Source organism: Entelurus aequoreus, linkage group LG26, assembly GCF_033978785.1.
Source record: "Entelurus aequoreus isolate RoL-2023_Sb linkage group LG26, RoL_Eaeq_v1.1, whole genome shotgun sequence".
Classification (NCBI taxonomy): Eukaryota; Metazoa; Chordata; class Actinopteri; order Syngnathiformes; family Syngnathidae; genus Entelurus; species Entelurus aequoreus.
This window is the reverse complement of record NC_084756.1, coordinates 40,235,146-40,259,077: the sequence shown is the minus strand read 5'-3', so window position 1 is coordinate 40,259,077 and position 23,932 is coordinate 40,235,146. Positions and strand designations below refer to the sequence as shown.

Genomic DNA, 23,932 nt, shown 5'->3' with positions numbered 1-23,932 from the left:
CTGTTTTACTACCGTGTTACAGGCACTGTTTGGAAACAATTAAGATATGTAAATAAATATTTATGTAAAGATCTCAGTTCACAACCTACTGATATATATCTCCTGCTTAAATTCCTGTGTGGCTAATATATGAACAAAATCTTTTTTTTTTGGGTGCGGCCTATAGTCCTGAAAATACAATATATTTTCAAAAACACACAATAAATAGACATATGTTTATAAACCTTGCAGTAACATCAGTTACACACCTCTCACTACAAGTTCTGTTATTTCAGAGGCTTCCCGCTGTCTGCCTGTTTAAAAGTTTTACCAAGCAGTGGGATGAATTAATGTTAATAGCAGTTGGGCTTGTGCAGAGGGACCATGAGGCTCCCTCCTGGTAGAGAGTTCATTAGCACAGAGTTCAGAACAACTGAAACGGTCAGTTAAAACCGTGACTCCTCAAAAAACGTCTCGGGAGAGACGAGTGTGGGTGCACCCATCATTTCCCCTGCACTTAAACGAAACAGAATATTTGAGCTTCAAACTTGAGCAGATGGTAATACAATGAGAGAGACTCAACATCAGCTTCAGTAACTGAACCAGCTCTTTTGCTCACATCTATACCCCGATGAGGCAGTATCACTTTTAGGTGTATTATCTTCTTCTGTTACCTTTAGATTACTGATGCTAAATGTAGTGCAAAAGAAGATGATTAAAAAAAAACAAAGAAAAAATTACTTGCAATATGCATAACTGCGAAAGTCTCCATGTTTATGCCCCATCAACTCACTGTTTTGTTGTCCCCCTCACCCTCCATTTGCTCTATGACCAAAGAAAGTTTTTGATGAGAAATGGCATCAACTGCGACTGCTGGTCACTGAGGAAGATGTCACTCTGTACGTTGACGACCTGGAAATTGAAACACTATCCTTGGAGCCTCCTGTCGGCATTTTCATCAATGGAAAAACTCAAGTCGGAAAATATGTCCGTAAAGAAACAACGGCACCGGTAAGTGAGCTTTGGCAGCCAATTTCAGTATAAACAAGATGTCTTTCTAAAATAACCATTGCACAAGTTTTTATGTGTTTAAACATTTCATATCATGTTTTTTTTTATGCTTCCTATAAATATCAGTGTGCAGTTTGGCAGTTCAAAATACCTCAAATACAGATGCAAACAATTTTGCTGTTTAGACTTGATTGTGTCAGTGGTTGCTATGATTATGGTCACTGGAGTAAAATGACATACCACAGCCATCCCTACAAAAAAAAAGAGTAATTTATGCTAAATAATGTCCAGTAACGTCATTCTTACATGGAAAAACAATTGTTGTAATTCGTCAGATCAAGGTCGGACCATAGTAGTGACTTAAAAGGATATTTAAACCTGAATACAAGTCCCTGTTGACATGTAGCCTCTTTCTGCTACCGTGGCAACCGATGTCAAACAGTCTGTGGGACATTGTGGAGCCAATATACCACCGCCCCCGGCAAAATACCAATAAAACACTTTTAATGATGGGTTTGTGTGCCATCATTTCCGAGCACAGTTTCTATCACGTAGCTGCATAGTACGTCAAAAGAGTTTACCATTTTTTTTTTTTAAATATTGGCCTGTACCCTAATAGACAGTGTGTCTCTATTAATCACATGGTACGTTGCCACTTGAAACCAAAAAGCGCATTTTCACAAATAGATATATCGATGCCCCCCCGATAGAAACTGAAGGAAATGTAACGACCTCACTAGTAACTCTGTTGCACCCAAAAAGACACATACTGAACAATGTCTTACCTTTTAATTAAAGCGATCTTACTGTAATAACATGTATTATCTTACTTTATGCAGAGACTGATTTTGCGGTGCTCCACAGTGTGCATTCATTTTTGTGATTCAGGGAGCTGCACACTTTCAAATTAACTCTGCCATTTTTTGGTCTTACTCAGCATTTTTCGCAATGATAACCCCGATAGAGAAAATGCAGTTCGCCCCATGAAAATTTTTTTCACACTTTTTTATTTACCTGAAAATAACGAAAATCACAAAAAAGTTTCCGTACTCTTTTAAGGCCTGATCCACTAAAGCAGGGGTGTCAAATTCATTTTAGCTCAGGGGCCGCATGGAGGAAAATCTGTGCACACGCAGGCCGGACTATTAAAATCATGGCATTAAAACTAAAAAATAAAGACAACATCAGATTGTTTTATTTGTCTTACTTTAGCCAAAAATAGAACAAACACATTCTGAAAATATTACAATAAAAAATATAGAAAAAAAATACCAGCAGCGGTAAAGTTTAGATTTATGAAGGAAAGAAGAAAGTGAATGAATGTTTAAAACTGAATACATAAAAGTGTGTTTTCTTTTGTTTTATTTTTTTTAATGAATCAAGTAACGTTTATGACAACCTTCTTCTTCCAAAACACAATATAGAATGTGAGATACAACAGGATAATGCATAGATTTATAATTTGTTTACAAAACAGTTACAAAAAAGTGGGACCCCAAAAATGTACTCTGGGACCCCATTTTTATGACTTGATGGGGTCCCTGGGACCCCGTTTTGAAAATTCCTAGCGCCAACACTGATGGAGTATTGGTGCGTGCAAAACAGCAGCAGGCGGCTGTGGCCAGCGGGCCGGTTCTAATACTAATACTAATCAAATATCACCCCGGGGGCCATAGATAATTAATTCGCGGGCCGGTACTAAAGGTTTGCATGTACTAAAACAGGTGCAAACTTGATACCGCACGCAAAGCTGATCTACTAAGCTTGTGCGCAGAGGAATGCGTCTGTTAAGTGAGGAATCCATTTAGCGTGTCTGTCTCCATGAATATGCAGAATATATTAGAACACCCACAATACGGGGAAGAGAAAGTGGAAAATATAATTATTCTGCACACACAGTTTGATTTATCAAGACTAAAATTGTTCTGAAGCTGCTGTTTTGCGTCTATCTTTAGTACGTCGAGAACATGCAAACTGGAAGTTGCACAGCAATTGCTACGAGAAAAAAGCTCTGTCCTACGTATGCTTGTCAACATATGTATATGGACGGTCAAAAATTTAAATATTAGACATATCGTCTAATCAGCAATATTATTTTATAATGTTATGGTTGTTGCATGACTTAAGGGGTTGATTGTCTGCTAGCATTGTTTAAAATGATGTTAGTTTTTTCCAAATAGAAAATATACTGTATTGTTAACATGTCTCTTATATGAAAGATAAATATTGCAAAATGCTATTTCTTGCAGTTGCAGTTACTGCCAGCATCTTCCATGCATTTTCAACACGGTAAAAAAGTGGGTTCTAAAATGCCCATAAATAGTGGTGTATGTCTGCTGCATGTTTTCAAAACATAGTAAAATCCCACTGGTAGGAGCATGATAACATGAATATGCAGTAAATGAGTGTCTCCATGGTGAAAGCCACATAGTACATGCAAAAAAATCATTCAAATAGGGTGGTCAGTTGTACACGCAGTCTTGGTAGATCACATGCAACATGCCCACTAATAGTACAAGCAATTTAATAGTTTCCACATGCTCTTTGGCACGTGGTATTCGGATCTTGGTAGATTAGACCCTATACTCTTGATTTTGTCTTTTGCTACGTTCTTGTGTATTTCCCAGTTGAGGATTCAACACATTCAACAAATACAACACCACTCTGACTTAAACGTTGCATGGACAATCATGTGCGAAATTGTAGATTTTTTTTGATCGAGCATCAATATTCATATGTTGAAAAAAGGATGCCCCTCCCCAAATAGATGCCTGGTCCTCTCTGTAGTTGAGTGACACACAGTACTCGAGTAAGAGTACTGTTACTTTAGAATAATAGGACTTAAGTAAAAGTAAAAATTAGACATCAAAATAATTACTTGGATAAGAGTAAGTAAGTATTTTTAAAAAAAGTACTCAAGTATTGAGTAACTTGCGAGTAACTTCTGATTTATTTAGTAGCTATTTTTTATGGCTCTTGGACTACAATAGAAACAAACTCAAACAATTGTAGTTGGTGCACTGTTAAAAGTGATCATGGCTTTTAGTCAGAAGGACTATTGTTGTACAGTCAGTACGTGTATATGTACTAAATCAGTTTGATTTGTCAAATAATTAAGGTTCTTCTATTTCACACCTATTAGCATGCAAAGTTCTAATTTCCATGCTCTTATCTCTACTTAGTGGCCTAGTGGTTAGAGTGTCCGCCCTGAGATCGGTAGGTTGTGAGTTCAAACCCCGGCCGAGTCATACCAAAGACTATTAAAATGGGACCCATTACCTCCCTGCTTGGCACTCAGCATCAAGGGTTGAAATTGGGGGTTAAATCACCAAAAATGATTCCCGGGCGCAGCACAGCTGCTGCTCACTGCTGCTCACTGCTCCCCTCACCTCCCAGGTCAAGGGGATTGGTCAAATGCAGAGGACAAATTTCACCACACTTAGTGTGTGTGACAATCATTGGTACTTTAATGTGACTGATGGCCATACGCAGTGTTTCTATCGTGCACTAGGGGGCAATTGTGGTCATTTCAGTTTGTTTAGCTGTGAGAGAACGTAAATACATAGAAGAAGAAAACGCTACATGCTAATAAGCTAGTGTTAGTAACTTTCAAGCTCCGGAACTGACAGGTAACTACAACTTTCTACTTCTATTAGGTTTTGGTAGTAATGCTTTAGTATGTTTAAGTGACACTTGTGGTTATTCGGATCATTAGAGATAATTGGAGTCAACTGTTTTAGGAGGTGTCTACTTACCAGTTGTCTCAAACTGCCGGAATGTGCTGGTGTCATGTCACATCATTAACTTGTCTTATTTTAGGAACATTCTGACATTTGTTAAACAAGTACCCGGAAGGTTTCTATTTTATCATGCCACCGGCTTGTTATTCCTGGCCAGGGTCCGTTTGATTGGCGGAATGGAGTCAAACGTCACTAAAGCTTACCTTGGATTGGCGCTATAGTGTTGTCCCGATACCAGTATTTTGGTACTGGTGTTGTACCGAAATCTGTTACCCATCGGAATTTGTAACTCCAGGGGGCGATGTTCCCATGGCGTTTGTTTGATGGTTAAACGGCAAGCCCAAAGAGGAGGAGAAGAAGAACGCTTGCGTAAATGGCGTAAACTATCCTTAATGCTGAAACGTCAGTTGTCAGAATTTCAGCATTAATAAATTACACATAACAGCTGATACAATGGACTCATACTATAATGAAAGTAAGTCATTGATTTCCAGAATATGTGTAATTTATTAATGCTGAAATTCTAACAACTGACATCATACTTGCCAACCCTCCCGTTTTTAGCGGGAGAATGCCGATATTCAGCGCCTCTCCCGACAACCTCCCGACAGAGATTTTCTCCCGACAAACTCCCGGTATTTAGCCGGAGCTGGAGGCCACGCCCCCCCCAAAAAAAGTCTGCCGCAGCTGCGATTAGACCTGACCAGCCTCCGGGTACAAGTACTGGAGTACCAATTGCTTGCCAGGGAAGATCTTCCCCAGGAAGCAAGGATTGACCGGTTTTGGGCCATGCTAGGGAGAGATGGAAGATTCCACACTCTCGTGCATTTGATGAAAGCACTTTTGTGCGTGCCACACAGCAATGCATCATCAGAGAGGGTGTTCAGCATGGTTAGAAAAATAGTGACAGAGAATAGAAAGAGGATGGACAATTCAACCCTTAACAAAGCATTGTACTTTCAAGTACAACAATGAGTAGATGAGTGTTGTGTGTGTGTGTGTGTGTGTGTATATCTAAAATTCAAGTATTTCTTTTATTTATATAATAAAATCAATATATATATATATATATATATATATATATATATATATATATATATATATATATATATATATATATATGTAACGGTGTAGAAACAGACGTTCATTATGCTTGATTAAATTATGAATGAAGTGTTGCAACAGCGCCTGTTGCTGGCGAGAAGTGGTATGTACTTTACCTGCGGGAAGTGCTCAGAACTGTGACGCCTTCCAATTGATAATCCCGTGACCCAAGTGGACTCACAGTCTCACAATTTGCACTGTTTTGCAGGACACTGTAATAAAATAAATTCATAATCCACCTGGTGCCAGTGATATGTTGAAGCGACAGCAGTGTGGAGCTGCATTTTGCCACATACAGTTGTGGACCGTCACATATATATATATATATATATATATATATATATATATATATATATATATATATATATATATATATATATATATATATATATATATATATATATATATATATATATATATATATATATATATATATATGTATATATATATATATATATATAGCTAGAATTCACTGAAAGTCAAGTATTTATATATATATATATATTTATATATATATATATATATATATATATATATATATATGAAATACTTGAGTTGGTGAATTCTAGCTGTAAATATACTCTCCTCTTAACCACGCCCCCCGCCCCAACCACGCCCCCCCCCCCCCCCCCCCCCCCACACCTCCCGATATTGGAGGTCTCAAGGTTGGCAAGTATGACTGACGTTTCAGCATTAAGGATAGTTTACGCCATTTACACAAGTGTTCTTCTTCTCCTCTTCCTTGGGCTTGCCGTGTAACCATCAAACAAACGCCATGGGAACATCGCCCCCTGGAGTTACAAATTCCGATGGGTAACAGATTTCGGTACAACACCGGTACCAACATTATTTTGATACTTTTTGGTACTTTTCTAAATGAAGGGGATCACAAAAAAATTGCCTTATTGGCTTTATTTGAACAAAAAAATCTTATGGTACATTAAACATATGTTTCTTATTGCAAGTTTTTCCTTAAATAAAATAGTGAACATACAAGACAACTTGTCTTTTATTGGTAAGTAAGCAAACAAAGGCTCCTAATTTAGCTGCTGGCGTATGCAGTAACATATTGTGTCATTTTCCATTCTATTATTTTGTCAAAACGATTAAGGACAAGTAATAGAAAATTAATTATTAATCTAATTGCTCATTTCAATCAATCAATCAATCAATCAATCAATCAATCAATCAATCAATCAATCAATCAATCAATCAATCAATCAATCAATGTTTACTTATATAGCCGTAAATCACGAGTGTCTCAAAGGGCTGCACAAGCCACAACGACATCCTCGGCTCAGATCCCACATCAGGGCAAGAAAAACTCAACCCAAGGGGGTTGAGTTGGTTTTACTGTTAATACCTGCTTACTTTCTCTTTTAACATGTTCTATCTACACTTCTGTTAAAATGTAATAATCACTTATTCTTCTGTTGTTTGATACTTTACATTAGTTTTGGACATCAATTTTGGGTATCAATCCGATACCAAGTCATTACAGGATCATACAATGGTCATATTCAAAGTCCTCATGTGTCCAGGGACGTATTTCCTGAGATTATGAACATTATATAAGTAAATTTAAAAAACTAAAAAAGATGTTGTGATGCCAAAAAATATCGACGTAATCATAGTCGTATCGACTAGATACGCTACTGTATTTGGTATCATTACAGTGAATGTTAGGTGTAGATCCACCAAAGGCGTTTGTTTACATTTTGACGCCGGTGAGCTACGGTGTGTAGTGAAGCATGTTTAGCTATTCCTCGTCCTGCAGTGGTGATACTTGTAAGAAACTTACTTTATTTGTCACCATGGAGGCAAAGATTAGTGATTTAGAAGTAGCTACAACACTGCAGCCTGGGGCTGGACTTTAGCCGCTAGCTATCTAGCCATGTCTTAAAGCACCTCTTCCGGTGGGTGTTTCAGTGTTATAACTTCACCTTTATCGTTAGTTTTTAAGCCAAAATGCGTCCGTTCTCCCTTTTCTGTCTACACACTGTGTCTGCTTGTAAGTACTCCGTGGTTGTGCACTGCCGAACATGCTCATCTGCTCGTAAACCAGCAATGGCACGACGTGACAACGACAGGGGTGCAGGGGGGTGGTTGACAGGTACTTTTCAGAGGCGGTATAGTACCGAATATGATTCATTAGTATCGCGGTACTATACTAATACCGGTATATCCTAATCAATACATTATAAATAGTTGTGATATAAATAAATGCAATGGAATGTAACTCAATGTAACATAGTAAAAGTAGCGTTTCTTCTCAAAAATACTTAAGTGAAAGTAAAACGTATGTTGCATTAAAACTACTCTGACAAGTAATAAAGTTACTTAAGTAAACGTAATGGCATAAATGTAGCGTGTTACTACCCACATCTGGTGACACTGTATTACCATTTTTGTTCACTTGATTTCAGTTTTTTTGATAATATGTGTCATCTTTTTTTCTGTCTTTTTTTTTTACCCTTATGTCAGTTTGAACTCCAAAAGCTGCGCATCTACTGTGACCCTGAGCAGAACAACCGCGAGACTGCATGCGAAGTACCGGGAGTGGTACGTACCAAGAGTATATAACCGGGATAACCTCGTGTTTATTCGAAAAAAAGCAATCCAGATCACTTCTTCTCACCTACTTCTCACTCTTGACAACCACAGCTGTTTCCACTCTGATTATACACTACACAATTTTACCACCAGTTAACTGCACACATAGCGTGAAATTACTTTGCCACCCCATATTCAACCATGTAATAGATCAGTAAACTCAGCAGAAAATTATATTACAGCACATCTGTTTATGAATGATATTTGTTGGAGGGGATTTTGCAGTTTCAAGTTTCATGCTTTAAACCCGTTATTTTGTCTACTGCTCCAACTGTTTTGATATTCCGTTATGTTGCTTGGAACTAACTATTTACGGCATTGCCAAATTGCTAATGCAAGATAAATTTACAAGCCTACACTTGACACAGATGTTTGCCAATTGTCACAGCTTCTCACTGCATCTGCTTTTCATTGATTTACTTATCATTTTTCTGGCATAACACATTTCTTTTCACACATTAAGGTCATATGTTTAAGAGCATACAGTGCATAATGTGTGGAAATAAACCAACATAATAAATGAATTCCACTTTTTGGTCACTAAACGAGTTGCTTTGTTGGCCCTGCAGTGTTCCAACAGTCCGGATTATGCCGAGCCAACTGAAGAACCTTGCGTTTGTCCTCCGGGACCTCCAGGGCTTCCAGGAATGAAGGTCACTTTATTCATATTTTATATTTTCCACATATAACATACTTTGTTCCTGGATCTTTGTAAAACCTACTCTAGCGGAGAATTAAGCTTTTATGCAGGTGATAGTGAGTCATGCATTTAAAAGTGCTAAATTATATTTAAAAAAATGTTTTTAAATAAATCTTGGTACGTGATGCTCAAAAGCTGGCCTTGATCCTGACATTTATATTTGGATTAAAAGTGCTGAGTTACAGTAGCTCTACTGGAAACATGCCATTTTGTCTGTCTGTAGGTTTAATGCTAATGAGCTTTGTTTGTTCAGGAGTGTGTGGCTTCAAGGAGCACTATTGTTATGTTATTATTATCCACATTTTACATATACACCGTCTCTCTGCACTTATCCAACGTAATAATAATAATAATAATAGATTAGATTTATATAGCACTTTTCTAGACACTCAAAGAGCTTCACAGAGAAGTGAGAACCCATCATTCATTCACACCTGGTAATAGATAAATACCACATACAACAATATAACATTTAGGTCTTGATCTACTAAAGGTTTGCACGCACTAAAACCCGTGCAAACTTGATAATTGGACGTGCAAACCCGTCCAACGTAATAATAATAATAATAGTGGATTAGATTTATATAGCACTTTTCTAGACACTCAAAGCGCTTCACAGAGAAGTGAGAACCCATCATTCATTCACACCTGGTAATAGATAAATACCACATACAACAATATAACATTTAGGTCTTGATCTACTAAAGGTTTGCACGCACTAAAACCCGTGCAAACTTGATAATTGGACGTGCAAACCCGTCCAACGTAATAATAATAATAATAATGGATTAGATTTATATAGCGATTTTCTACACACTCAAAGCGCTTATCAGAGAAGTGAGAACCCATCATTCATTCACACCTGGTAATAGATAAATACCACATACAACAATATAGCATTTAGGTCTTGATCTACTAAAGGTTTCCACGCACTAAATCCCAGAGCATTGGGTCTCTTAAATAAACAAAATAGAGAATGCAATCCATTTAGCTGTCTGTGTTCATGTCCTGTATATGCACAATATATGTTGCTTATCAGAACCTCCACAATAATTGGATGAGGATGCAACTATAACTATTTACAATTGTGATTTATCAAGCCTGAAACTGTTCTGCAAACAGCTGTGTTGGTTCAATATTTAGCACGTCTGGAATGTGCGTGCAAATTGGCAAGGTAATCTTGTAAAAAAAAAAAATTACAGAACAATTGTTCATATATTGGACATATTTTATTAAAAATATTATTTTCTTTCCTCTGAATCATTCAAGTACACCATCGCAGTTATTGCTGGTGTTGTTACAAAATGCTGTCATGCTGTTCTGTTGTCGGTTGTGATTACATATTGCAGAAAGTGTGGTGCAGATTATAGGTGTGTGCTGCATGTTTAACAACGTTGAAAACCACCACGGCATGACAACAGCACATCAATTGTACACACAGTCTTAATATATCACCCGCAACACATCCACCAATAATACACACAATTTTATAGTTTGCAAATGCTGTTTAGCACTTGTTATTTGGGATCTTAGTAGATCAGGTCCTAAGGATTGGGACAACAGCACACAAAAGTTAGTAACACTAGCATAACAATGTGAGCTATAGAACTAACATCATACTCAGCCATTATGTTATAGGTTAGCTTATTTGCTGGAGAAAAACAAAATAAGCCTCTCCCACTGATTTACATATGCTTTATTTCAAGATGTGTAGCAAAGCCTAATTTTATGTGTGTGAGGTTTTTCATTCATTGTGTTTTCAATTGGGTACTCCTGAGAAGCTCTGCCAAAACTAGCATGACAGTAAAACCCAGCATCCTGGTTTTTTGTATAGGGTGAACAGGGGAATGAAGGCAAATCGGGTCAGCCTGGACGTGTTGGTGCTGATGGTAAGCCTGTGAGTACTACATAGTTCAATATGCAAACATACAGAACAAACACACTGGTCACTAATTTCCACTGAGTTAATAGAAAAAAATAATCAAACAAAATGTTGGGCTAATGAAAATGTTCCACTACATAATCATTGTGTGTAAACATGAGCAAAGGACTCAGTTAGGATTGTTTAAATATTCCTTTAAGTTCATCTATGTTATTTCTGATGAAGGGGGTGCCTGGCACTAGAGGAAGTCCAGGGTTTTCAGGTCCACCAGGACTAAAGGTAATTGATATTTTAATGAAGAGATCAATCAGTTGACAAAATACAGTATGAAACAAGTGTTTTGTTTGCCAGGGCCAACGTGGAGCAGATGGCTTGAAAGGGGAACAAGGGAGGCCGGGTGTTTCGGTAAGAAGGTCAAAAAGCTCAGTTGCGGCACTTCTGTTTGTTTATTGTGTACAGCTCCAAAAATTAATATTTTGTAATGCATTCACTCAGGGCGATAGGGGTGTTCCGGGATTATCAGGACAGCCTGGGCAACTTGGAGAGAAGGTAATAATACTCGTCTATCTATCCAAATATTTTCCAAACGATGTATCCTGTTTATGGTTATGGGGAAGTCGGAGTCTATTTAGTTGATTTAATGAGAGGCAGGACAATACTAGGGATTGTACCTTCTTTGGCCACTAATGACAACTAACGTCCAGACTGATGTTGACCTACTTTTAGTGCATGGTTAGGCTTGTTCATTCACAAGCAAGTTATTATATTCTGTATTCTAAACTAAGGATGTCCCCTTTTCACTTTTATTACGATATCAATATTGACTGATACTGATACTGATATTAATTTGTATATATATATATATATATATATGTATATATATATATATATATCAGCAGAAATCATTGTACAAACTTTTATTATTTTGTAGTGTGGAATGTTAGAAAGTATCTGATCAAGTGAAATTAGTCAGAGATCAATGGTTGGTATGAAAAACCCTAACGTCATGGCAGATTTATGCTTTTGAAGTGTAGTGTTTATTTGTGTTTTAGCAACACCTTTATTTTTTTATTTTTTCACTTGTATTTATTGATTTATTTATTTACAGACAAACATAGTTTTGTATTTCAAAAGGTCATCCCTAGAAGCACACAACTTATGGACAGGGACCCACAGTTAAAATATTTGTCAACATATAATATACAAAATACAGTACAATACAACACATTTCAAAATCTACCCACCAAATACCCATTTACAATTTCATTTTGAAATAAAAAAGGAATCTTTAAATCCACCAAATCAGTCTCAATATCCTACTATTGAAGTTTGATTAAAAGGTTGCATCTTGAAGATCTGTGATAATCTCACCATACATACACCTGGTGGTTACAATCATTTTATATGAAGCTAATGACACAGGATTTTGAATGATCAACAGACGGTTCTTAGTAGACACTTTCTAATAGGGATGGGCAACAAATCCGGTACTTTTTTTGTACCGACCAAATCCACCGATTCAAGTAAATCCAACGGTGCCATGTTATGGTACCTGGGTTGCGCATGACATCTCGTCCGGTTGCAGACTCAGACGGACGAGGCTATCTAGGTATGTAAATGATAACCACAGTAAAACTCTCTACGGTTAGAGTTACAGTTTGAAATTAAAATAATAGAACATTTGTGATGGATAACTGCACTTTGATAAACTCGAGAACTGACTGACACTAGCTCACTAGCTTAAATGCTAACATAAAAACAAGAGACGTTAAAATCTTTCCCCATTAAGAAACAACACACCCAAATCTAAACTTGTATAACCGCATTGCTGTTTGAACAATTAAGATATTCAATATAGGACGGCCACAAAGTAAAATGCCCACCAGAAATAATATATGATAAAATATTTAATTTGTAATGCACTATTCATATAAATAAATCCTAAAATGCTAAATTACAAACCAATATTTAAAAAACCATAAACGCTTAGCCATTACAGTAAAACAGATAAACTACTAAGACTAAAACACAATCAGTGAAGCATAAGAAACACAAAACATGCAAAATCAAAATGTCCAAGTAATGTTGCAATTTTCAATGCCAACAACGGAATTGACTCAGAATTGAAATAATAAAACAAGAAATACAACTGGACAGACATTATCACAATCATCTATTTTTAAATGTGCAAATAAAAAATGAGATTTTATTATTAAAAACTATTAGTATTTATTAACACACACAAAAGTACCAAAAATGTTTACCGTTGCGTACCGGTATTGATTCCCAGGTACCGGGAATTGGCACCGTACCGGTTCAAATGTGAAAAGTACCTATCCCTACTTTCTAAAATATACTATTCTGCCTTGGATACTTTGCGTATGTATGTAAGTATTATGCAATTATAATTATTTGATTATTTCTTATATTGAAAAATGCCATGTGTTATACTGCAATATCGTTGAATTAAGGCCAGTTCGTACATCTAGGAGCTAGCTTGTGTGCTGGTTAGCTTATTTATATTAATAACTACTACCTTGAATAATAGAAATTAACAAAACCACTGCAAAATAAGCCTTCCATCAGAAAAGCTGCAGTAATACAGTCTTGTACTACAAAGTGATGACACACAGGGATGTATTAACTAAAGCCCAGTGCAAGTGTGCAGGTAACCTCAGTATAAATCCACTGGTTGCCTTCAGCCAGCCAGCGTTTATATAAGACCAAAACAATTCATATATGTAGGTTTACAAAACAACACGATTGACAGCAAATGATGCTTGGGATTTTTTATAAATCATGCAATACAACAGCAGTGCAAAATTTAACCAATCATAGGCAGGTCTATTGTATTGACCTGACTATAACACTTTGTTTTGATTATTATTTTTTAATTATTATTACTATTAATTTTTATTTTATTTTATTTTTTTAAACGGTCTGAAAAAGAAGGGCAGCCTTACATTTTGGGTCTAGAGATGTATTCATACAAATGTAATGGTTGCCATACAGCTACAGTAGTGTGGCTCTGTGTTAGTGTGTGCAATCTTAACAGTTTGGGATTCGTCCAAGCCCAAATCCCAAATGGTTATAACCAATCTGTTATCCTACAGATTTAATTGATTCATATTTGACCATAATCCACTATGATTTAAGGATATCACATTCCCAGTCCCTCCACAATTTCGCAGGATTTTTTTGTGATTGTTGCGACCTCAAAAGCCCCAATTTGTGGCAGCATTTTCAAAAAGATTTAGGCAAAAGTTCATTTTTTTTTGCATTAACATACAGTACATCCCAGCAGGGACAAAATATTAAAACAACATTAAGAACTTGTTGAATTAGGTCTTGATGTTGCGCAACTCAAACATAACGTTGGAACAACATGGTTTTTGACGACGTTTAATCAATGATTTGACCATTGACTTTTGGTCATTTTTCAACCAACATTTTACAACACATACAATGTTGAAACAACTGCTTTTTGACAACGTTTATTCAATGTCAGATTGTGATGTTGATTTGACCATTGAAATGTGGTCTTTTCCCAACCAACAACGTGGACATTAGACACCAACGTTGTCTCATTTTACAAATATAACTATTTTGCAATGTTGTTTCGAAGTCAGTTTTAAAAGACATATATGTATAATCGATGTTGTATCAATGTGTTTTGCTTGCTGGGATCTGCTTGTGGTTTTATTAATTTTTAATCAGTGTTTTAGGTGTTTTTTTGTAACCCTGACAGCGAAATGCTGCTTCATTTTCATCTTAAATTGAACATTTTTAAACATTTATAGAAATGTCTCCATCCCCTCAGGATCTCTTGGGCCATTTTTTAGATGCCGGGATTTGCAGAAGTTCTTCCCAACAATTGCAATTGAAAATGCAGGTTCATTTTAGTTGTTCCTTGCAATAAAATTGCAAGTGACAGTTGCAATATTTTTTTGTGATTTTTGTTTCATGAACCAATAAAAAAAAAAAAAGACTTGAGAAAAGCATCTGACGAATAAAACACTCACAATTGTGCGCTTTATTCAGCTACAACAAAGTACACAAGTTTTACTGCAAGGAAAAGATCTCAGCCTTCATATGAGAAAAACAAAACAAAACAAAAAAAACCTCTCAGTTAAAAAACAAATTTTTACATAAAACGAGTAAACAATACAAATAATCCTATTAGGACGTTACTAAATACATGGGATTTTGTATACCAGGTGTGGGCTCTGTACCGAGGATGTCAGCCCTTTGAAACACTTGTGATTTAGGGCTATATAAATAAACATTGATTGATTAATGATTGATACACTGACTACCGTATTTTTTGGACTATAAGTCGCTCTGGAGTATAAATTGCACCGGCCGAAAATGCATAATAAAGAAGGAAAAAACATATATAAGTCGCACTGGAGTATACCGGTAAGTCGCATTTTTGGGGGAAATTTATTTGATAAAACCCAACACCAGGAATAGACATTTGAAAGGCAATTTAAAATAAATAAAGAATAGTGAACAACAGGCTGAATAAGTGTACGTTATATGACGCATAAATAACCAACTGAGAACGTGCCTGGTATGTTAACGTAACATATTATGGTAAGAGTCATTCAAATAACTATAACATATAGAACATGCTTTAAGTTTACCAAACAATCTGTCACTCCTAATCGCTAAATCCCATGAAATCTTATAAGTCTAGTCTCTTACGTGAATGAGCTAAATAATATTATTTGATATTTTACGGTAATGTGTTAATAATTTCACACATAAGTCGCTCCTGAGTATAAGTCGCACCCCCGGCCAAACTATGAAAAAAAACTGCGACTTATAGTCCGAAAAATACGGTACTTTAAAGTATGTATATCCAAGCTTCATTTGTAGTATTCTACCTTGAATATATGTACAGTAGTAAAAATTGCTGGCATGTTTATTGTTTCCACATGTGACCAATTTACACACAGCCATGCATTGTTTGTGAAACAAACACTAAGACAGGTGTTATTGTTGTGCCTCATTGAAATCTGCTCTGTCCTCCTCAAGTTGCAGACATTCTCGTGAACATTTGTGGACAGGAGGTCATCCACTTTTGTTTAAATTCAAACATGTTTAATTGACCTTTTAGTGAAAACTTGGGTAACTTGCGGTGATTTTTGTTGGTCAAATGAGTGATGGATATAAGTGAATAAATGAGTCATGTAACAATATGACATTTCAAAACACGGTTATGGTGACCAAAATGATCAGGGTTATAATTATTATCGCAGTACTGTTGAATATGCTCAAAAAGTACTTATACACACACTGAAATATTTTTAAAATAATATTTATTTATTCATTTGATAGGGAAATCGTAATACAGGTACTGAGAAAACATACATCCCCCGCCCCCCCAAAACAAAATTACAAAAAAATATGAAATCAGAATACCCCCCTCTCCCCCGTCCTACATTTTAGTCACAGCGGGTAGCAATGTACTGCCTTCCTCTTCACCACAAGCACATAGAGAATCACACGAACTGACTAAAAGAAAAAAAAATCACAAACATACAGGGAAGTGTCACTGAATAAAAAAAAGAAAAAATAATTGAGGTAATTGGAAAGGTTTATTATCAACAGTGAGTGTCACATTTATCCTATAGTGCCTTTAACTTAGCTATGTAACTAATCATAACTAATCAGCCCCAGATCAAGTCAAATTGTTTTGGTGTAACCCTCAGATTATATTTAGTTTTTTCTAAATCTAAATAAAATATGAGGTCCTTAAGCCTTACTGAGGCCTTGGGGGCAAACTGTGATTTCCACTACAATACAATCCTTCTACGAGCTAGTAATGATGCAAAGGCGTTGAAATATTTTGACCAAGTTTTATTTTTTTATGTGTTTCTTATGCTTTACTGATGGCGTTTTTGTTTTAGTATTTTATCTGTTTTATTGGCTAAGCTTGTATTGTTTTAAATATTGGTTTGTAATGTAGCACTTTAAGATATATTTAAATAAAAAGTGTGTAACAGATAAAATCTATTATTATCATTTATTATTTTTGGCGGGCATTGTGGCGTCCTACTCTGTTCATCGGGCCGTAAAATATTGTAAAGAACGATCACTCTGTTGTAAGTGAGTACAGCTTGTAGATTCAACGTGCACAAATACATATCTTAGTTGCTCAGAAAGCTATGTGTTTGTATAAGTTTAGATTGGGGTATGTTGTCTTATAATGGGGAACAATGTTTAATGTCTTATGTTTTGATGTTAACATTTAAGCTAGCAAGCTGGCGCAGGTCAGTCGGTGAGTTTATCAAAGTGCAGTTATCAATCTCGGTTTTTCGATTATTTTAATCTAAAACAGTAATAGTAACCACTGGAAGTGTTAATGCGGTTATCATTAATACCGTTTATCTTTAAATCCCGAGACCAGGGGTTTCCAAACTTTTGACTGGGGGGCTGTATTGGGCTTCAAACATTTGTGCGGGGTCCGAAAGCCTTCATTCATATATATACTGTATATACATACATAAACATACATATATATATGTCAATATATATGTATATACGTATACATATACATACATACATATACTGTATATATATGTATATACACAGTATATATATACACACATACTGTATATACATACATACTGTGTGTATATATATATATATATATATATATATATATATATATATATATATATATATGTATATATATATGTATATGTATATATATACATATATATATACATATATATATATATATATATATATATATATATATATATATATATATATATATATATATATATATATATATATATATATATATATATATATACATATACATATACATATATACAGTATATACATACATATATATGTATGTGTGTATATGTGTATATATACATACATATGTATGTGTGCGTGTATATATATATATATATATATATATATATATATATATATATATATATATATATATATATATATATATATATATATATATATATATATATATATATATATATATATATATATACCTGTATGTATATATACATGTATGTATATAAATGTATATATATGTCTATATATATGAAAAAAATATATATGCATATATAAAGCCTATACATATGTATGAGTACATATTATTCTAATAATATAGAATATATGATTAATAATTATTATAATTGGATATTGGGTGTAATTTAGATTTATTTTAATTTTTATGTTGATTGGACGTGTTTTATAATATCCACAAAGTTCAATGAGCAGGTTGTGTTATGTGTGTCTTATGTTTGTTGATTTTTTGTGCTGGTTGAATTGTTTTCCCCCCTGCACCATGACTAGGGAAGGTTGTTTGGATTCGGTCATCTAGGTAAATTATGTGCTAGTTGTCCTTGCAAGTACAATTAATGGTTGAGTAACTTTGTTGGCCACCAGATGGCAACAATATTTGTATATGAAATGTATACACCGTTCTTGACCATATCGCTTGTTTGAGCTTGTGCCGTCTAGTGGCCCAATGAAAGTCGCCCTTGGGCCGCATTTGCCCGGCAGGCTGTAGTTTGGACACCTCTATCCTGTCCTAGACTAAATGTATCACTGTCAATGTAGAAAGGGAAGTTAAGCTACTGGGCGATGCAGGGAGACATTTGATTAGTTAGAGAGAGAGTTTGCGTTTGGTATGAGTGCTGCTTGGACACATTTGATTGGCTGAAAGGTCGATTGGCAAAAACGTGTAGGGAAATTTTGGGTTTTGGACAAAGTTGTAAGGCCACAGATAATTCGCAGCCTTTGGTAAATTTGCGTGACTTGGAGTCATCGCAACATCGCAAAATTCTGGAGGGACTGGCTATCATGTTGTACTGTATATCCGAACTGGGCATCATAATGGGGTCACTTGAAGCATGGCGTAGAAATTCCTCTAACTATTGTTTCCAAAACTGCCTCACAATGGGGATTATAAAATTGATTTCAATGAAACAAAATGATAAACACATCCGTGGAGGTTACAACTGTTGCAAATAAAACCACTTGTGTAGCTGCGGGAGAAAAACGACTTTGAACCAAAATACAAGAAGCAAACATCCACTGGGTTTCGAACTCGCTGTACTTCTTTGCGTTACGAACATCAAGTAGAAAATCAACCGAATGGTACTAAAGTGTTGAATTAACAGGAAAATCCCTGCAAGACACATCCACCGTTTGAGCACTGCCGCATCAATCTCTCTTGTCGCCACATGTTTTCAATATGAAAGCAAATGTCTTGAGACCGCAACACACTTTTAAGAGTCCAATTTGCTGACTTACTAAGTTTTGGTTCTGTTCAAGGGTTGATGCGGGGATGGGAGTTTTTCCTAGCCTCTGTCGTCAAAATGCATTCTTCTGTGGGAAGTGTGGTCCAGGGCCTGCTCCAATATGAGAGTGCTTTGAGTTCTGTTTGGAGATTGAGAAATTTGAGTGGAAATTGAACTTAACTTAACCTCGGACCGGCTCTAAGCACTCACTTTCTGCAGAACGGATCCTAAGAGTTAAAGTGCACATACCGAAGGAAACATGCGTGATTATTTCTTGAGAGTTTCAGATACATTTCTTATCACGGAAAACCAACTCTGTCTTAACAAAACACATCACGCCTCCTCAGAAGGGAGCCTGACAGGCTAATCTCTTTGACATCCACTCCCACTTCACGGGCCTCTGATGTCTGCAGAACAAATTAATGTTGAAAAAAAAAATCTATATTCTGTCCGGCAGTGTTGAGTCAGTGGCGCCTCAGGTGGATTATCGGTCGCTTTCTCTGGTCAGTCGCATTAAAAGGAAGCTACAAGGCTGACAGGCAGCTCTGCAAATGCCGAATACAGTGCTTGTGTTCAAGGAAAAAGATTATTTTGAAGCCTGAGGTGTTCACAGTAATCGCTAAGCAGCCTTTATTCTATCTAGCCCTCTTTTCCAACAGATCCAACTGATAGTGAAACTACAAAATTGGTCTTTGTTAATGCACTATAGTTGTTTTGTAACTGTCCTGGTAATTTGATGCAGGGAATTTATTGTCACTTGCATATTCAAAATCAACGTTTATATGTTCCCAAACCTAGGATTTGTGTGGCCATAAACAAGAGTTTTATTTGTGGCCCCATTGTGATCTTTAATATTGCATATTTATTATTATTTGTCTTGTAAACTTAAAGGGGACCTATGATGATTTCGATTTACGGCATGGCTCACGTGGTGGAGCGGCCGTGCCAGCAACTTGAGGGTTCCAGGTTTGATCACAGCCTCAGCCATCCTAGTCACGTCCGTTGTGTCCTTGAGCAAGACACTTCACCCTTGCTCCCTCCTGAGGGGTCGTGGTCAGGGCCTTGCATAGCAGCTCTCGCCATCAGTGTGTGAATGTGTTTGTGAATGGGTGAATGGGGAAATAGTGTCAAAGCGCTTTGAGTACCTTGAAGGTAGAAAAGCGCTATACAAGTATAATCTATTCACCATTTACATTTAGAAACTTAACCTGTGGTCTAGACCCAGCTAACCATTTTTTGTTCCCAGAATGTTTTGACAAAGCTAACCTCTGCATTTTGGGTTGTTTTTGCTTCTACTTTAGTTCCAATTTGGTTCAAAGGGAAACACTTTTTACGGTTCCCGGAACAATACCTTTTACGTTCATTGCGGTCCCTGACCCATAAACAATGTTCCCAAATGGTTGCTTTTGGGTAGTTTTTGGTTCCCGGAATGTTACATATTACATTCTCTAAATGTTGTTTCTTGGTTGTATTGACCCCCACAACCTATAGGTATTATAAACTCCAATACTTGTAACTTACTGTACATGGACATATTGTCAGTAATGAATTGAGAGGCAAATTTGGCAGGACTAATGCCAATTTTATTATAAAACAAACTACCCAAATTATCTGAAACAGTTATGTAAATTGGAAATAAGAGGAATAAAAAGTATATAAAAATGGATTGACAATACGTAAAAAAAATCTGCATAAAAAGTCTGCACTACAATAAAAATGAGGGGAAAATATGCCCAATATAAATTGTACTAGCTTTGTGTCCCAAAACAGAACAAAACAGTCAATTGTAACGCAAAAATTTTCAAAAGCATAACAAATTCCAGTACCTGTAAACCTAAACTTCCTGGGGCCGTACTTATCAAGCTTCTTAGAGTGCCATTTTACACTTAAGTCCTGAGAATTTGCGAAATGTAGTCCTACTCTCAAACTTAAGAATAAAAGCTTTTTATCAACGTTCTTAAGTCTAAGAATCACTCCTACTCTCCACGATATTTAAGAGACCTTCAGAGGTGTCTTAAGTGGTTAGGAGTTGCCAGCAGGGGATGGCACTGAGGCGAGAGAGACGCGCGCGAACGTTCAGGGAACGGAACAATGTTTTTTTTAAATTTTTATGACGAGCAGCTGATCAAACGGTATCGTTTAGACAGAGCAGATATTATTTTTGTCACAGATTTAATACTTTTCGATTCCTTGTTGATTTCTGCATGTGTCTGCAGTGGGCTAGTATATATAGAGCCACCCACACCAGTTTCAAATTAGTTGCCTAATTAATGAATTGGAAAGAAAATGTTATGACAGTAGCGTATGTGTGTGGCCGTGAGGTGAGTGACGTCAGTGAGTGTGTGGGCGATAGAAGAGAGGGAGCGGTAGCGTGAGTGCCGGCGGGGACTAGTTCGTTTTGTATTATTTTGTAGTTTATTGTCAAAATATACACTCCCATTGTCCACTTAAATATTTCCAAGATATTTATTTATTCTTAGACAACGGATTCCCTTCCGTGATTGGTCATTTCTATGGACACAGAAATGACGTCACCTAAAATTCCGTTTACGGCACATAGTAATGTCGTAATTCAGCTCTGAGTGTGACACTTAAGATTCAGTCCTACACTTCGCTGAAAGTGTGAGTAAGACGCTTGATAACTAACTTTTAAGTGCAGCTTTCAGCGAAGAAATTTATTTACTCTTAAGTCAACTCTTAGCAGACTTCTTGGGAGTAATTCTAAGAAGCTTGATAAGTACGGCCCCTGATCACCAGAAGTGATTGAAATATTTGAAATGTATTTATTAATTGTGAACACTCTCGAAACGAGCCAAATAGGATTTTTCAATTTACCTATGTTAAAGAGGTTCATTTAGCCTACTAATGTGTATTTATAAATAGTTGATTTATAAAGGAAGGCTGCAGAAGCAAGATAGCCGAAACTTGTCAGGTACAAAACTTTACCTTACTAGCCTATATAAATCAACTATTTATAAATTTTCAATTTACCGTCTGTGTGGGGCAAACTTCAGAGCATGCCCAATGGACTACTTGAAGTTTGGAGCCACATGTGACTCTTCTGCCTCCTTGTTGTGGCTACCCTCAGATTTTTTTCAAACCCGGAGTGAGAAAAGTTTGCATTTCTAGGAAGGGTTCTATAGGCAAGTAAAACAGACTGGAAGCATGTGTGTTTAATTCATCTTCTGGAGTTTGCAACCCCTTGGGTAAGCTAACTATAAATACTTGCCAAAAAAGAAAAGGAAAACAAGTTGAATTTCACAAGGGCTGATTACCTTTCCTATAGAATAAAACAAAAAAGATAAGAACTTTTAAGATTTTATAAACTGTGTTACTTTTTGCAGCTCTATGATATTTTGTTTTAGTAGAAGATGTAATGATACAGTGGAGAAGGAGACGGCACTGAGACAGGGACGTCGCTTAGCTTTAGGCGTGTTTATTATTATAATAGAATGAGTGTTACCGGGAGGTGTTGAAGGTGCGTGTTGAGGAAGAGGCGGAAGTCCAGAAAGGGCAGGGCAGGCTCGGAGGTCCAGGGACAGGCAGGAGGTCAGGGGCTGGAGCGAGGCGTCGTTGTCCGAAGGAAGGCGTGAGGTCGAGATCCAGGAAGGCAGCAGAGAGTCCAAAGGGGATCCAGGGAGACGAGACACACTGCTCGAAACCTGTGGATGACGAAGGGCTACTGGATGACGACACAGGACAAGACATGATGAGCACAGAGGAGGGGAAACACAGAGAGCAAATAGGCACATGGACAAGGATCTAGAGACGTGCGGGCTTACTGTGCAATACAGGTAGCTACGTTCTGGCACTGGAACGCAGGTTGCGCTGGCTTAAGAAGAGTGGAGCCTCATCAGCGTCAGGTGTGTTGATCGTAGATTACGGCAGGAGAGGAACGCCCGTGGGCGTGTCCAGAGGCACACTCAGAGGAGCACACAGAAGAATGAGAGGCGGCAGGTGCTAGAGCCGTAACAGAAGAGGTAGCAACATGTATCTTTTGATAGTAAATGTTGCAGACTTCTGGTCTCAATAATATGTATCGGATATGCATTGGTAAAAATGTTGAATACATTTTGCTCCACAGTCACTTTTATATCATGCATTTTTAGTCTGTCTTCAAGATTTTTCTGGAGGCATTCCCAGATTGCAAATGAAACCGTGCCCAACCCTAGCCAAAAGTGTCATAATCTATATTTTGAAAATGTACACTGTTTAAATATACATCTTGAAGTGGTCACCTCTATTATTTTTCCAGACACGGTCGAAAATAAACTGCATACATTTTATATAGATTCACAAGGTTCATTAGGTACACTACACACTCTCCAATTGATAAAAAACAACATTTATTTCACTGCATGTTGTACATCAGTGTTAATATGCATATGCCAAGATTATATGAAAATAATATTTTAGCCTACTTTAATTTTGTGTTTCCTCAGAGCCTGAAGCAGAGGGGGAGGTGATGGTCCCCCTCGGACTGAGAGCTTGACTTAATAAGTGCATCCACCTCACTGTGACGTAACGATGTAGCCAGTTGCAAAACCACGCCTACGGTGGCATCCAAAACTGCGTGCAAGCTCACGCCAAAATGCATACGAAGCTTTGACATTGTTTA

At 36.6% G+C, this 23,932-nt stretch overlaps 1 protein-coding gene across 1 annotated transcript in view; it reads left to right on the top strand.

The window, feature by feature from the left end:
• The first annotated feature begins 363 nt into the window (after positions 1-363).
• The window catches only part of LOC133643340 (collagen alpha-1(XXI) chain-like), a 53,341-nt gene continuing 29,772 nt past the window's right edge, over positions 364-23,932 (top strand). Inside the window, exons 1-8 of the mRNA XM_062037827.1 lie at positions 364-420; positions 817-990; positions 8,319-8,396; positions 9,017-9,100; positions 10,982-11,044; positions 11,255-11,308; positions 11,381-11,434; positions 11,525-11,578. Coding sequence (XP_061893811.1) covers positions 364-420; positions 817-990; positions 8,319-8,396; positions 9,017-9,100; positions 10,982-11,044; positions 11,255-11,308; positions 11,381-11,434; positions 11,525-11,578 — 618 coding nt within the window. The remainder of the gene's footprint in view (positions 421-816; positions 991-8,318; positions 8,397-9,016; positions 9,101-10,981; positions 11,045-11,254; positions 11,309-11,380; positions 11,435-11,524; positions 11,579-23,932) is intronic.